Source organism: Bufo bufo, chromosome 6 (genome assembly GCF_905171765.1).
Source record: "Bufo bufo chromosome 6, aBufBuf1.1, whole genome shotgun sequence".
Lineage (NCBI taxonomy): Eukaryota > Metazoa > Chordata > Amphibia > Anura > Bufonidae > Bufo > Bufo bufo.
Window position 1 is genome coordinate 127,411,867 of NC_053394.1, and position 15,982 is coordinate 127,427,848.

A 15,982-nucleotide genomic window follows, 5' to 3' on the forward strand; every position below is an offset into this window, starting at 1 on the left:
CTGTACTGCACCAGAACACTAATATATACACCGTACTGCACCAGAACACTAATATATTCACCGTACTGCACCAGAACACTAGTATACACCATACTGCACCAGAACACTAATATATACACTGTACTGCACCATAACACTAGTATACACCATGCTCCACTAGAACACTAGTATACACTGTACTGCACCAGAACACTAGTATACACTGTACTGCACCAGAACACTAATATATACACCGTACTGCACCAGAACACTAGTATACACCATACTGCACCAGAACACTAATATATACACTGTACTGCACCAGAACACTAGTATACACCATTCTCCACTAGAACACTAGTATACACCATGCTCCGCTAGAACACTAGTATACACTGTACTGCACCAGAACACTAGTATACACCATGCTCCGCTAGAACACTAGTATACACTGTACTGCACCAGAACACTAGTATACACCATGCTCCGCTAGAACACTAGTATACACTGTACTGCACCAGAACACTAGTATACACCATGCTCCGCTAGAACACTAGTATACACTGTACTGCACCAGAACACTAGTATACACCATGCTCCGCTAGAACACTAGTATACACTGTACTGCACCAGAACACTAGTATACACCATGCTCCGCTAGAACACTAGTATACACTGTACTGCACCAGAACACTAGTATACACCATGCTCCGCTAGAACACTAGTATACACTGTACTGCACCAGAACACTAGTATACACCATACTGCAACAGAACACTAATATATACACTGTACTGCACCAGAACACTAGTATACACCATACTGCACCCGAACACTAATATATACACTGTACTGCACCAGAACACTAGTATACACCATGCTCCGCTAGAACACTAGTATACATTATACTGCACCAGAACACTAGTATACCCCATGCTCCGCTAGAACACTAGTATACACCGTACTGCACCAGAACACTAGTATACACCATAACTGCACCAGATCACTAGTATACACCGTACTGCACCACAATACTAATATATACACTGTACTGCACCAGATCACTAGTATACACCGTACTGCACCAGAACACTAGTATGCACCATACTGCACCAGACCTGTCCCATCTCTAGAACTCCTCACCCTGTCCTGCTGGTTGCCATCCAGGCTGTGAGCAGTGACCTGGTTTACGGAAGCAGCTGAACGCTCTGTGTTAAGCTGTGTCCATAACTCACAAAGAAGTGAGATACAGAAACAGCATAGCTTGCTGTGATACAGTTACAGCATAGCACTGTGAGCCCCACTGTCTCTGTAAACTCATCCCCTTTTTCCAGCCTGGAGACCGGGTCAGGAGACCTCTTTTTTAGAGATAGGTGCAAGTCCCGGAGTTCTCATCTCAGAGGGACCTTCATCTATGAGATCCTTATAGCATATCATGTGGAAATGTCTAACCATTATTTCGTCTTGTTTCTGGCCATATATAGAATCACCAGGTGTGAAAACGCCAAACTAAATTGTTTGATTTCAACTCCTCGTTGACCCATGGATTTTCAAATATCTACACAGTAGAGTTTTTACCCGTATTAATAAGTAGACAATTTCAACTCCAACTCCACTTGAGGCCTGAAAAATAAGGGTTCAAGGAACCTGAGATACGGATTTGTTTGGTTGGCACCAGTGACAATGAATGAACTGAAGGCAGGGAGAGAAACTCGCCACTAGGGATGAGCGAGTCCACTTTGGATGTTTCATCCGAACTCGATTCGCTCATCTCTACTTACCACCAGCTCTTCTTAATGAGAACTTTGCCAAAAATCCCGGTATCTCAGCGTTTTAGACCTCTTCAAGTTTAACGTGGTTGATGTTGTGTATGTGAATAACCTGTGCTCGTACATGAATTATCAAGAGCTATGTAAAGCTTTCATTCACAACAACAGTGTGGATGGAACTGTAGTATTGATACGACCCAGTGCTTGACTTTGTCCATATCGAATTAATAGATTTATGGGTTAGTTGGCTGTAGTAGTTTCTCAGGTTTCAAGCAGCATTCTAATGAACGTTGGCCATACAGGCGCATCAGAAAAACACACTGCTACTCTTTTCCATTATATAAAAGGTAGTTCAGTTGTATTACACAGCTGCTTTGTAAGGACTGTACACGTTTCATAAATTTTGTGGCTGAACCTCTCTCTCATTGTCCTACATTGCCATCATGGGATTTCAGCCATTTGTAAATGTGGTAGGTACTTGTGGCCTTCAAGCACATTAACAATGAGCAATTTCTGCCTTTTTTTTTGGATACCGAGATTCTGTAAGCTTTTTCCCTCTCATGACCCAATGGAGTTAAATTCTTCATGGTCAGCAGGTGACCTAACTTAGCTAGAATTCTCCTTCTTGACTACAGGTGACAATCCACAGACCATGTGAACTCACCTGTGTTCAGACAGGGCCTTGCCCTAGCATGTTAGGGCGCTTCCTCAAGGACTGAACTGCGAGCCTCTCCAAACTAACCTAATTTCTAAGATCTTCGAACTGTCTGCATGGCTGCTTGGCCCCCTTCCCCCCCAGTATGGTATGGGACATGCTTTTGCTTGTTTCCTTCTTTATACTTTCCTCTTCATGCCGATGCCTCAACTTATGTATTACTTTTAAAGCCATACTCCTTGTGATATCTTGTCTCTCTCTTTTCATTTCCTTATTTGCTCCTCTGCTTTCCATCAGCCTCCAAAAAAGATTTGGGATTATACTCCGGGGGATTGCTCTATCCTTAAAGTAGAGGATAGGAAGGTAAAGATGCTTTCTTAATTCTGTCCGGCAGAGTCTGGTGCAGTTTCTGACAGTTTGCGTGTGTTGTATGTGTGATTAGCTTTTAATTTTCAGCTCCTTGAGCTCCTTTTTATTTTGGCAGTCTGTTTGTGTTAGCATGATGTCATTGTCTGCATTTCTACCCAAACCTTCTTAACCATTTTTCAGTCTGAACTTTTTGTTAAGACTAATTTTATGTTGGAGCAATTTGGGCAGTGTGTCTCGGATTAGGTACAGTTACAATATCTTGTGCTCAGATATGGTCATTATTTGACAAAAAAAAACTGTATGAATCACAAAGTGAGCCCTTATAGAGGCCATTTTTAGGCTACTTTCACACAAACTGGAAAAATGGCCATTTAATTAACGGCTGTCACACAGCAATTTTTAGAACCAATGGAAGTCAGTGGGGCTATTCACATGGCTGTTTGGCCGTTCGTTTTTTTTTTTTTTTTTCTTTTTTTTATGGACATCCTATTTTTGGCCAGACGGACCCTATTGAAATCAAAGCAAATGACACTAGGTAAAAATAGGCCACCATCTCATCACTTGCACGTGCGAGACATTCACCCCTCATTGAATGCAGCAGGACCTGCATTTAATGAGGAGCGAGTATCCCTCGCATGCAATTGAATGAGGTGGTTTACACCACGAAAAGTGGAAGATGATATAAATACTTGCCAGTTTGCTGCTATGCAGACCTTTGTAGATGGACCCTTGTCATCTGACGAATGTGGCTCTCAATTATTTTAGTTTTTCTACTCCTCTGACAGTACAAAAAAAAAAGTGAAAATTAATGGAATTGTGAGCAGAGCCGTTCCCATTCTGTAATCGAGTCCTTTTGGCTTTGTGCACACTTTGAGTTGTCCACAGCCATAATATAGAACACCTAGCACTCTGTGGGCCTGTACTATATTATAATTCAGCAGAGAATACATGGATACCTGCTCCATTAGATCCTGTATTACAGCAGTATATGCTGCTCATTCATTCTTCCATAGTACAGGTCCATATTGAATTAAATCTGTCACCAGCGACCTCCCTATCCAGCTGTTTGCATAGACATATAGCTATGGTTCACCTTCCTGAGTTATGATAATTTTTTCTTAATATGCAAATTACGCCTTTGGAGCAATGAGGGCATCACCATTGCTCTTACACCCAAGCTCCTCTCCTTTCTGTGACCAGACCCTCCCTTGCGGCTTTACCACTGCCAGGTCCTGTCAATCAAAGCATTAAGGGAGAGGCTGCCCACAGAAAGGAGCGGAGCTTGGGTGCAACAAGAGCAATGGTGATGTACTCATTACACCAAAGGCCTAATTTGCATGTTAGGAAAAAGTATGATAACTCAGGAATGGAGCCTCATTGCAAAACCAGTGCCAGTATGTTCAGATGGTTTCATTCGCATTTGCATTTTTAACGTCCGTATTTCAGCAACATTACAAAAACTAGGGGAAAAAATAGTTAACAGTTTAACAAAAAAAAATAAAAAATATGGATGAAAAAAGACTGACATAGCAAAATGGATACAATACAGAACCAAATATGGGGCAAATTGTAAAGATCTGTACTGCACTTATGTACTTGATCCATCTTTTGACACTGCAGCATGAAGGAACCTAATGCTGTGTGATACAGAGGCACCATAGTGGATTATGCCTTCATAGTATAGAACCGTATAGATTTCATACATCAGATATAAATTGTAATAGATGCTCATTCTTCTCAGTTTATGTGGGAAGAGGAAACTGAATTGTGGTACTGTATGTCATTGGGAACTTGACAATCAGCCAGAGACCAGTGGTTTCCATCATTTGGCATCCACAAATAAATTCCTACTATGGTGGCTCACTACATGAAAAAATCGGAGCATAGCCAAATACAACCGATGTGATGTTATAGAAAAATAAAGGAGTATGAGATGAATCAAAACTAAGGCTACTTTCACACTTGCGGCAGTGTGATCCGGCGGGCAGTTCCGTTGTCGGAACTGCCCACCGGATCCGCCGATCTGGCTGTGACTGAAATCATTTGTGAGACGAATCCGGATGCGGATCCGTCTCACAAATGCATTGCAAGAACGGATCCGTCTCCGCTTGTCATGCAGACAGACGGATCCGTCTTGTATCTTTTTTCAAATTTTTACCTGTCTGCGCATGCGCAGGCCGGAAGGACGGATCCGGCATTCCAGTATTTTGAACGAATACATTCCTATGGGGAAAAATGCCGGATCCGGCATTCAGGCAAGTCTTCAGGGTTTTTTTTCGCCGGAGATAAAACCGTAGCATGCTGCGGTTTTATCTTTTGCCTGAACAGTCAAAACGACTGAACTGAAGACATCCTGATGCATCCTGAACGGATTACTCTCCATTCAGAATGCATGGGGATATGCCTGATCAGTTCTTTTCCTGTATAGAGCCCCTGTGACGGAACTCTGTGCCGGAAAAGAAAAACGCTAGTGTGAAAGTACCCTAAGGAGGAAACTGGAGCAAATGGCTGTAGAAACCTATCCGCTCCATTTCATCCAGTGAATCTAGAAATGTCTAAATACAGTGTGTACTGCATGTGCGCAGCAAGCGGATGACCTGCTCTACATTGCAATTAGAATTTTTTAGCGTATGTGGCTATCTATGGCTTTAAAGGGACATTTCCATAAAAAAAAATTTTGTAGCACATATTAACAATGTGTATGTACGTGTGAATATTCTATTTATATAAAAAAAAAACGGGTGGATGGTTTTCTAAATCGAAATTTTTTAAGTCACTTTGTGTTCTAGCTCTTTAACTTCCTTGGCACAGAGTCTCTCTTAACTTTCTCAGTCAGACCATTGACTGCGACCAGAGAGGGAAGAAGGTGTGCCTCAATTAGCGCATCAAAAATGATACTAAGGCCAGTTTCATATCTGCGTTTAAGCAGAGACGGCAGGCTGTTGCGGCTGGGAGCAGCCCGCTGGATCCATCACTGCCGTGCACTGCCTGAATTCCATCTGGTCCCTTTCACTATAATGGGGACCAGCGGAGACTCGGCCACAACCCGGCAAATATGCAGATAAGCAGCCGGTGTTCCAATTATCCCAATTTTATACCTACTATGATCATGAGGATTACCTTTCAGATAACAACTTCCCCCTCACAGCAGCAACAGACTGACAATGGATTACCAATCAGTATAGGAGGTCTTATCATTTGTGTTGACTGCTGCAGAAGGACAAGATTTTATATTTCATTTTCCGTGATATAAGTACTGCTGAAATAAAATAAAAATGGTTTCTATCCATATTGAGTTTAAAAAGATGATGATGAAACTGTCCCTTTAAGTGAGCCATGAAAAACATTCTGTACATTTAATTGGCCAGCTCAGTGCTTCCTATACTATACTATTAGACGTCTTACGTGGAAGGTATAAATCTGTCTTTTCCTATGAATTTTACATGTTCTTATCAAATTTCACTTTTTGAATCATCTTACGTAGCGGACTGTCTCGGACTGTGTTTGTATCTGATCCTGTATGAGAATAAACCGCAATAAAGCAGTTGGACCTCCTACGTCTTTGCACTTAAAGGACCTGTTGCATGTGCACTTGGCAGCGCTCTCTGCAGCTGCTGCGTCCTCTCCACTTTGATTGACAGGGACAGGCGTGATGACGTTTTCACTGCCTGATCCTGCTAATCAAAGTGCAGCGGGCGCGGCAGTTTCAGAGAGAGCAGAGCCTCTAGGTGTAAAGGCAACGCCCCCGTTGCTCCTAAAGGCTCAATTGCATATAATAAAACATCATTTTTCTCAGCAATGCGGGCACATACGAACATGGGACCAACACAGATGCCTTCAGCTGCCAAGCGCACATGTAACATGTCGGGTACAAATCTGCGGACAGATGCCCTTCAAGCTCCTTGAACTATAAAGAACTTGAAAATCTATATCCACGAGCACAGACAGATTTGTGCGATCCCCGTGTTCTGCTGCTGTGTGTTCGATCTAACCAGATAACTGATGTGTGTGTGTTTTTTTTATAATTTTAATTGCTACCAGGGAAATAATAAAGGATAATTAAGATGGAAAAATAATTGCCCCAATCTTCATTAATTACTGTAGATTAATGTAACTGGATACAGAGTGATACATCAGCTGTAACTTCACTAATGGCTTTCACGCCTATCAGGATTGTAGAAGGTTTGCTGAGCGGCTGACTGTTGCCAATTATGGAATGTACAGTAATATGCGCGCTAATAGATACAGATAATTAGCACATTCATGGTTCATTTACACGCTTTATTTCAAGGTCAGATCAGCAATTTTTTTTGCATGTGGTGCACACAGGGAAAATGTAAAACGGGCGCTCCATTGGGGTTTGGGCAACGTAAGGATGTTAAAAAAAATGGCTTGCTACGTATGCGCCTCTCCCCGGTGTGATCGTTCCTTGCAGGCTCGTCTCCGACAGTAGCATTTATTTGTATTTTGCAGTCGTTTATCCCAGCTTGCTGGCCAGCAGCACATCCCCCATGTAAACCGGTTGACGTCCTGCCGCCAATCGTAGTAACAGTCGGGCCTTTTAAACGAGCAAAGATCGATCAGTTTTATCACGGATTTGCGCTTGTGATGGCTCCGAATCGAGCCACATAAAATGACCCTTTCCCATGGGTGAGTATTTCGCTCGGGTGCAATGCGTGAGGTGAAAGCATTGCACCCACACTGAATCCTGACCCATTCATTTCAATGGGGCTGTGCAGATGAGCGATGTTTTTCACCCATCACTTGTGCGTTTGCGTGAAAATCGCAGCATGTTCTATATTCAGCGTTTTTCACGCAACGCAGGTCCCATAGAAAATGAATGGGGCTGCTTGAAAATTGCAAGCAAGTGCGGATGCGATGCGATTTTCACACATAGTTGCTAAGGAGACGAGGGATGAGCGACCCGGGACCCCATTTACTTTATTATTTTCCATTATAACATGGTATATAATGGAAAATAATAGCATTCTTTAATGCAGCAGGACCTTCTATCTTCATTCAGCAGGACCTGCGCTGACGTCACCCGGCTCACCACATGGTGAGCGCGATGACATCAGCGAAGGTCCTTTTGCAGGCCCTGCAGAAAGAAGAAAGAAGAGGATCCCGGCTGCGCGATCAAGTGGATGAGGTGAGTTATGTGTTTATTATTTTTTAACCCTTAATTGACATTATACTTAGCATTCTGTATTAAGAATGCTATTATTTTCCCTTATAACCATGTTATAATGGAAAATAATAAAATCTACAGAACACCGAACCCAAACCCAAACTTCAGTGAAGTTCAGGTCTGGGTACCACATTCAGTTTTTTTTTTTTTTTTTACGCACGTGCAAAACGCATTGCACTCGCGCTGAAAAAACTGAACAACGGAACGCAATCGCTGTCAAAATGGACTGAAATTGCACGATTTTCCCTGAACACACCTGCATCACATCCGGCCCTCACCCGCAACGCCTGTGTGAAGGGGGCCTAAGGGTTGTATTACACCATCAGATTATCTGACCAATCTTGGTGTGTATTCCAAAAGATCTGTGTGTGTAATAGGCCATCTGACCAATGATTGGTCAGGAAATCTGTTGGTGTAATACAGTGCTTAGGAATTGTCATCTATAGGGAATCTCTGCCGGCGACAGGTTCCCTTTATCTCGCTTTGCATGCTCCTGGTAATTGGGTGCATTTAAAGCTTTTATCTACATGTTGTCAAGGTAATACTGAGTAATGAAGGAATGAAACAGGTTTTTGCCATCTTTTACCAGAGGCAGATAACAAACTTTTCAGTGTTCTTCTATTATGTAATGTAAATGGCATTGACGTCAATGGTTCTTTATGTTTTGCTGTAGTTATTATATAACGTTTCACCAATCAGATGAGCAAACACGTGTCCTGTTGTGCCCTCAATGTGACCGCCGGAGACCCGTGTCAATGTGTAATGTCTGTTATTGTCTTGTTCTTCTTTAACTAGACTGAGCTAGAGAAAGACCTCTATCGGTACGAGTCTGAGTTAGATGCAGATATAGAGAGAATGGACAAGTGTTATAAAGCTTCCAATAAAATGGTATGAAAGTTCTTTCTACTGCCGATTTGCCTATCGAGCAAACTGTCTCTCTGCAAGATATGGAATGAAGAAAGGCTTATGTCATAACATCACTAATCCCATCTGCACCCCGGCCTGCCGAATGTGTAACCACATCATGACCTGTCTGCATCCTACTATATCCAGTAGTCTCCTATCCCTGCTGTGACCATAGGATTCCACAGCAATATGTCTGTGCCGCCTGGCTGCCATGTGCTCTCCGTGTTTGTGAAGGTGCATTCTCATGTAGAACCAGACAACCCAAAGCCTACTGTATTGTTCCAGGTTCCTATCAGTATTATTTCTTAGACATTTTGTAGTGACATTTCTTAAAGGGGATTGTACAGAGTTGGAAAAACCCACTTTCTTTCAGATACAGCATCACATCAGTCCATGGGTTGTGTGTGTTCACAGCAACAAAAAGAAAACTTCCCCTAAAACGTAACCTTTATACTCTTGGATAACCCCTTTAAAGTGTCTGTCCCCCCATGTGCCGGACACCCCACATGGAATATACTTACCCCGGTCCCCGCTTCCTCGTCTGGTCCCTGCACCGCCACTGCTGCTTCTCCCTGCACGCAGATGAAAACATCCGGTGTCGGGGGGAAGCAGTCGGGGACGAGCCTCCGTAGGGTCACCGGCAATGCTAGGAAGGCTCGTCCCTGCCCACCATTGGCTGCTCCTCCCCGACACCGGATGTTTTCATCCACGTGCAGGGAGAAGCAGCAGTGGCGGAGCTGGGACCGGGGTAAGTATATTCCATGTGGGGTTCCTGGCACATGAGGGCACATTTAATACTCTTGGAGAACCCCTTTAAGGCTACTTATACACTTCTGTTTCTGATGATAAAACCGGCTGCATCCAGAGGCAGATCCCGTTGTATCTTTCAATAACGGATCAGGCATTAATACCATTGTAAGTCAATGGGCGCCGGATCTGTTTTTTATTGTGTCTGAGTGAACGAATCTGGCACTATTGACTTACATTGTGTTTCATGCCGGATCCGTTTTGCTCCGCATCCCATGCTTGCAGCAGTTTTCTGTCCAGTATGGGAACGCAACCAAACGAAACGGGATTCATTCTGGTGCACTCCGTTCCCTTCAGTTCAGTTTTTTTTATCCCCATTGATGAAGAATGGGGACAAACGTAAGTGTTTTTCTCCAGTATTAAGATCCTCTGCCGGATCTCAATACCGGAAAAGCTAATCCTGTTCATAGAAAATACTCCCACAAAAATAAACATATAACCCCGGTAGAATACCCTATTGTGTCCCTTACTGTCCCTCCCTTCGGCGTTGCTTCTGGTATTGCTGCCATACACAACTCATGCACTGTTTTTTATAACGCGGACACCCCTTTAACGCGGACACCCCTGTTATTGCAGATATGTGCATTTTTAGGAATATGTTGTCGAAATGAGCGCCTGACACCGTATCCCGTGATAGAGTGTTTGAAGATTCACCAACTCCTACTCATACCCAGAACTGTATCCAAAATTGCTAAAAAGGAACCTTCATAACATTCGACATGTCACTGGCTGGCTAGAGTTTAGAGAACTTTTGGCCAGACCCTCATTTGGGCGACCGCTATCCTTCCAAATACCCCTTACAAGATGCACATTTGGCTTGTTAAGCTGTCAGGTGTCCTGAATGGGAAGAAAGCCATTGCTAGACACCCTTGTAGCAGCGTCTCTCCCCTGAGAACAAAATAATTGGACATGTTGCAGTCCAACAGTCCGATCCTTCTGTCCCCCACCATCAGGAGATTCGTGACACCCACACGCACATTCAATGATCAGCCGATCCCAGCAAAGTAAGCGGATTCAGCCAACATTAATCCCAGCTGTAGTCAGGGCATTTTTGATAACTTAATCTTAGGGAATCAGAATTCGCTAATATTTTCTTTGGCTCCAAGAAGCACCTATTTTCCTAAATCGGTGGCTCTATGAAGCCGAGTCTTACGCGAGATGCTAATATTCTGATTCGGTGGCATCAGTTATCACTCTGAAAATTATTTCCCAAAGCACGTTCTGATTTCACATCCTTAAACCTCCATTTAGAAGCTTAATTAATTCTCTTCTCTGTCTTTTTCATAAATCAAGCCTGTGGCATTGTTGCGCTGAGTGATAAATATTAGAATGTATTGGCCAGGATGATTCTCGCCTTTTTACTTCTAATGTAATTACCCTATCCAAATGTTGCCCACCTGGGTACTCAACCCGCCTGTTGTTGGTTCTACAAGAGGCACCTCTATTGCATATTGTAAATCTGTTCATATATGTTTTGGCTTGTCACCTTGCTATTTGCTTGTCTGTGCTTGCAAAGCTTTGGCTGAATAGTAAAAGTGCTTCTCTAATCAGCTTCGAGATGTGTTGTAAGACTCTGTGTACTATGTCACTTCAATGAGATTGATAAATGCTTCCAATATGCACTTTGCCAGTTGGTGGTATCTCATGCTGGATGTACTGTAAGGTGTACGGTAAGATCTTTCCAACGGGTTAAGCTCTGAAAAATTGCAGTCTATGTCAAACATAAGGAGAAGTATCAGTCTTTTCTTTATAAATTTTTTTTATACTTCTTATTTGATCCACTGCTATCAGAAACTGCCTCTAAACCTGCATATGTGATTCAGCCCTAAAAGCATAGATGTTCAAATAAACCTCCTCCCCGCCAGGGGTGCACCTAGCCTTTCTGCTGCCTGAGGTGAAAACCGTGCCCCCCCGCCTTATGCCAATTTCTTAACCTAACCCCTTTGCCACAATGAAAGCGCTCATTGACCATGGCCCTTCCGCTGCCCCCCTACCTGGTGCTGCCTGAGGCGATCGCCTCACCTGGCCTCATTGCTGGGGCACCCCTGCTCCCCCCACTCCTGCAATTGGGCCATTTCCTGGAACATTGCAGGAGTCCAGTGCCCTCTGTGAGTCTATGGTCCCTGACACGCCAGGTCCCCAGGCCCTATTCAGGTGCTGATAGTTTGTGCTTTTCAGCTTGTTTACATAGAGGACTGTTCACAGGACATCTATAGAACCATTGTCAGTAGGTCTCCATGCACAAAGGATATTCAGATTGCAGAGCTCCAGATCTTGAAATAGGCTACAGTAGAAACTACCTAAGTGACACTTCCAAAATGTGAACCTGTTGTGTGGGAGAGGCGTGATCTGTCACCATGCCCCATTGCCGTTATCTACCCTATACCTATCTGGGGTGCCACACCAAGAGCTAGAATGAACATAAAGTTGGCACTTTGGTGTTAAAAAGTCACAAACTATGCGTTAACGACCTTTTGACTTCTGTTTAGGGGAACGGATTGCACGGTTGCAGGATGCAACTAATTTATGATGAGACGTGTGCCCAGAAAGCAGCAATCTTAATAAATCTCACCATAGATTGTATTGTAGGTAATCGCATAATCGCAGTGTTAGGGCTTATGCACACAGATGCCGCCCGTGTGCCTTCCGCAATTTGCGAAACGGAACGGGCAGCCCATTATAGATCATGTCCTATTCTTATCCGCAAAACGGACAAGAATAGGACATGATCTATAATTTTTGCGGGGCCACGAAACGGAGCAACGGATGTGAGCAGCACATGGAGGGCAAAAAATGTGGTTCGGATGCGGAACTAAACCACGATCGTGTAAATGAGCCCTTAGGCAAGGCTTTTAATGTTACGGCTGATCACCATCTTTTTTTTCACCCAGGACAGGCGTAGCTCTTCAATGTAAAACCCCCCACCAATCCTCTCCCCATAGTTAAAGGGGTTCTGCAGTATTTTTTAACTGATGATCTATCCTCTGGATAGATCCTCAGCATCTGATCGGCGGGGGGTCTGAAACCCGGGACCCCCGCCGACCAGCTGGCGCCACGGCCTTCTCACTGTTTACCGCAGGCCCAGTGACGTCACGACTAGTATCAATGGCCTGGGTGGGGCTAAGCTCTGTTCACTTGAATGGAGCTTAGCCCTGCCCAGGCCATTGATACTAGTTGTGACATCACTGGGCCTGCGGTAAACAGCGAGAAGGCCACTGCACTACTGCCAGCGCCGCTGCCTTCTCAAACAGCTGATCGGCAGGGGTCCTGGGTGTCGGACCCCTGTTGATAAGATGCTGATGATTAAATAAACTGCAGAACCCCTTTAATTATTCTGGGTCCCTGTCATTATTACATGGGGGAGGGGGAGTATAATATTGGGGTTATTTGCAATGAAAACCTGAAATGGAGTTAGACTTTGAGTAAAATATCATTCCAATATGCAAATAGAATTAAAGGGGGTTATCCCATGATTAATGTAAAAAATGAAAATCACTGACAAATGACACTTTTTCTAACAAAGCTAGAACCAGCCCTGTACCTCCCATGGAGATCTCCCCAGTCATTGCTTTGATTATATCCAGCTGGCAGCTCAGGGGTGTGTCCTTTCTGTTGCAGCCCTCTCCCTATCACATCTCAGGGGGGCTGTCCTCTGCTGCAGCGCTCTCTCTCTCTCTCTCTCTCTCTCTCTCTCTCTCTCTCTCTCTCTCTCTCTCTCCCCCTCCCCCCCTCTCTCTCTCTCTCCCCCTCCCCCCCTCTCTTTCTCTCTCCCCCTCTCTCTCTCTCTCTCTCTCTCTCTCTCTCTCTCCCTCCCCCCCCCCCCCCTCTCCCCCTCTCCCTCTCTCTCTCTCTCTCTCTCTCTCTCTCTCTCCCCCCCTCTCCCCCCCCCTCTCCCCCTCTCCCCCTCTCTCTCTCTCTCTCCCCCCCCTCTCCCCCCCCCCTCTCCCCCTCTCCCCCTCTCTCTCTCTCTCTCTCTCTCTCTCTCCCCCTCTCTCTCTCTCCCCCTCTCTCTCTCCCCCCCCCTCTCTCTCTCTCTCTCTCTCTCTCTCCCCCCCTCTCTCTCTCTCTCTCCCCCCCCCCCCCCCTCTCTCTCTCTCTCTCTCTCTCTCTTCCTCTGTAACTGTCACAACTTCTAATAAGATATGACTGGTGGCGGTTCAATGATGAAACGGAGCATGTGTGACCACCTCAGAGAGATGAGGAGAAGAGCAAACAGCAGGTGGCGCCACACAGATACATTTTTATTGGATAACTCAAGTGGCTATACAACATTTGGAATTACATGCAGTTGCAAAGGTATTCAGATCCAGGTGCTGGTTTGGAAAAATATTTACCCCTTTTAAGTAAATATTAATTGATAGAATATCTTCATTGTATAATTTCTGAATGAACCCTTTTATGACATATAAAATCCTGGAAGCAGGAGACATTTGGTTAGGAATTAGAGACCTTCCCCCTATCGTTTCCATAGCCGAGGTTCTGTTTTACACTTGAGTTTTGCTCTGACGTGGGATTGCACCTCTCAAGGAAAAGCTGTGTGTGAAAACATTTCCAGGCTTGCTATTCCTGTACCAGCTGCTTATCTGGCTGTGCTGGCTTTGTAGGCAGTGACTCACTTACTGACATAAAAGCGACTAGTCATTGTACAGCACACTGCCGGCCCCTGGAAGCTGGCTGTCTGGAGACATGGGCGCACACTGCCGTGGCTAAAGTTTTCATACATTCATGGAGGTACAATGGCAGAATGCACAGCCTGCTAGAGGAGATTGTCTGCGATTTCTCCGTCTGAATGACCGCTTTTCTTGGATTCTTACAGAACGCAGGAGGGAGCCGTCCGGACGACCTTCCATCCTAGTAAGTTGCAGTCATTTCTCACCTACGTGTATGTTTACTGTGCTTGCTATGTTACCTTATAGCCCCATTGTGTACAATTTGTACCCCGGGGTAACGCGTTTCAGTGCAGACTGTTTGCAGTCCCTAAAGCGGTCGGGGGTGCTTAGCACCTACACTTTTGTTGATAGAATTTGTCCTTTGTTGTACAATTTTTGTAGCATGCAATTGATTTGTTTCAGATTTTGTGCTGCTATTATGTATCAAGAGAGATCATTTGTGGAAGTGTCCCCATTATACAGACAATCGCCCATACGACTTGTGACACCTTCCCAATCTTGCTTCATTTTAACTGGTATTAACCATTTAGAGTACGTTCATATCTGCGTTATAAAACCCGGCATGCCGTATTTCACTGTACCCATCATTGCCGGATACTGCCGTTCACCTCTGGATCCCCATTAAGGGCTTATGCACACGACCGTGTGTATTTTGCGATCCGCAAAAAATACCGATGACATCCGCGTGCATTCCGTATTTTGCGGAACAGAACAGCTGGCCCTTCATAGAACAGTACTATTCTTGTCCGTAATGCGGACAACAATAGGATATGTTCTATTTTTTTGCGGAACGGAAATACGGACATACGGAAACGGAATGCACACTGAGCAACTTCCGCTTTTTTTGCGGACTCATTGAAGTGAATGGTTCCGCATACGGTCCGCAAAAAAAACGGAACGGAAAGAAAAGAAAATACGTTCGTGCGCATGAGCCCTAACTAGAATGGGATCCAGTGGTTAGCCGGCCACTTTCCAGGATAAATGCCTGGTTTTGTCGCCATTTATGCCAAAACTGGCTGCCGGATTGGCCAACGCTAGTGTCAGAGTGATGTTAATGTATAGGACAAGGAAAGGCGGACAGCACTTTGTAATATCAAATCATGTGACCTATGGTTTTATATAGAGATGTAGCAATTCTGTTTGTCCAAGGTTTACCTGCATTTATTAAGACATTGGGGGTCATTTATGAAATAGAAATGTGTCTAAATGAGCCGTATTTCTGGCACTGATTGCGGCTCAAAGGTGCTCTGCGCCGCTGTCTGCGACTTCCCCGCACTCACGCCAGGTTTGAATAAATGTATGTGGTCTAAATGGTCATAACTTCGGTGGATCCACCGCCTGCGCACGACTATATTAAGAGCGGCGTCTAAAACTTGACCAATTATGTTTGGCTGTACCGAATGGCAAACTCAACCCTGCTATATGTGGATAGCAGGTGAAATGACTAAATTATCTGAACTGAAATGTTATCATCGCCTATGACTAATTCAGCTCTGCTATGTCTGTGTATCAAAGGGGTTGTGCTGTTAAACACGAAGAAGGTGCTTCTGTGATTGGCAGGGCTTGTAAAAGTCTACTTCAAGGATACGTTGGGTCGCTGATGTGGATGATCCCACTACATTTTGACCCACTTTTTAAA

General features: G+C 44.4%; 1 protein-coding gene across 21 annotated transcripts in view; it reads left to right on the forward strand.

Annotated features, from left to right (window-relative positions):
* Positions 1-15,982, forward strand: part of SORBS1 (sorbin and SH3 domain containing 1) — a 353,742-nt gene that overhangs the window by 290,669 nt on the left and 47,091 nt on the right. For 15 of the 21 annotated variants that reach the window (XM_040436109.1, XM_040436104.1, XM_040436089.1 and 12 more), the window contains 3 exons: positions 2,701-2,766; positions 8,756-8,848; positions 14,490-14,527. In XM_040436109.1, the coding sequence (XP_040292043.1) occupies positions 2,701-2,766; positions 8,756-8,848; positions 14,490-14,527 (197 nt within the window). The remainder of the gene's footprint in view (positions 1-2,700; positions 2,767-8,755; positions 8,849-14,489; positions 14,528-15,982) is intronic. The other 6 variants (XM_040436097.1, XM_040436102.1, XM_040436101.1 and 3 more) reach the window with 3 other exon arrangements.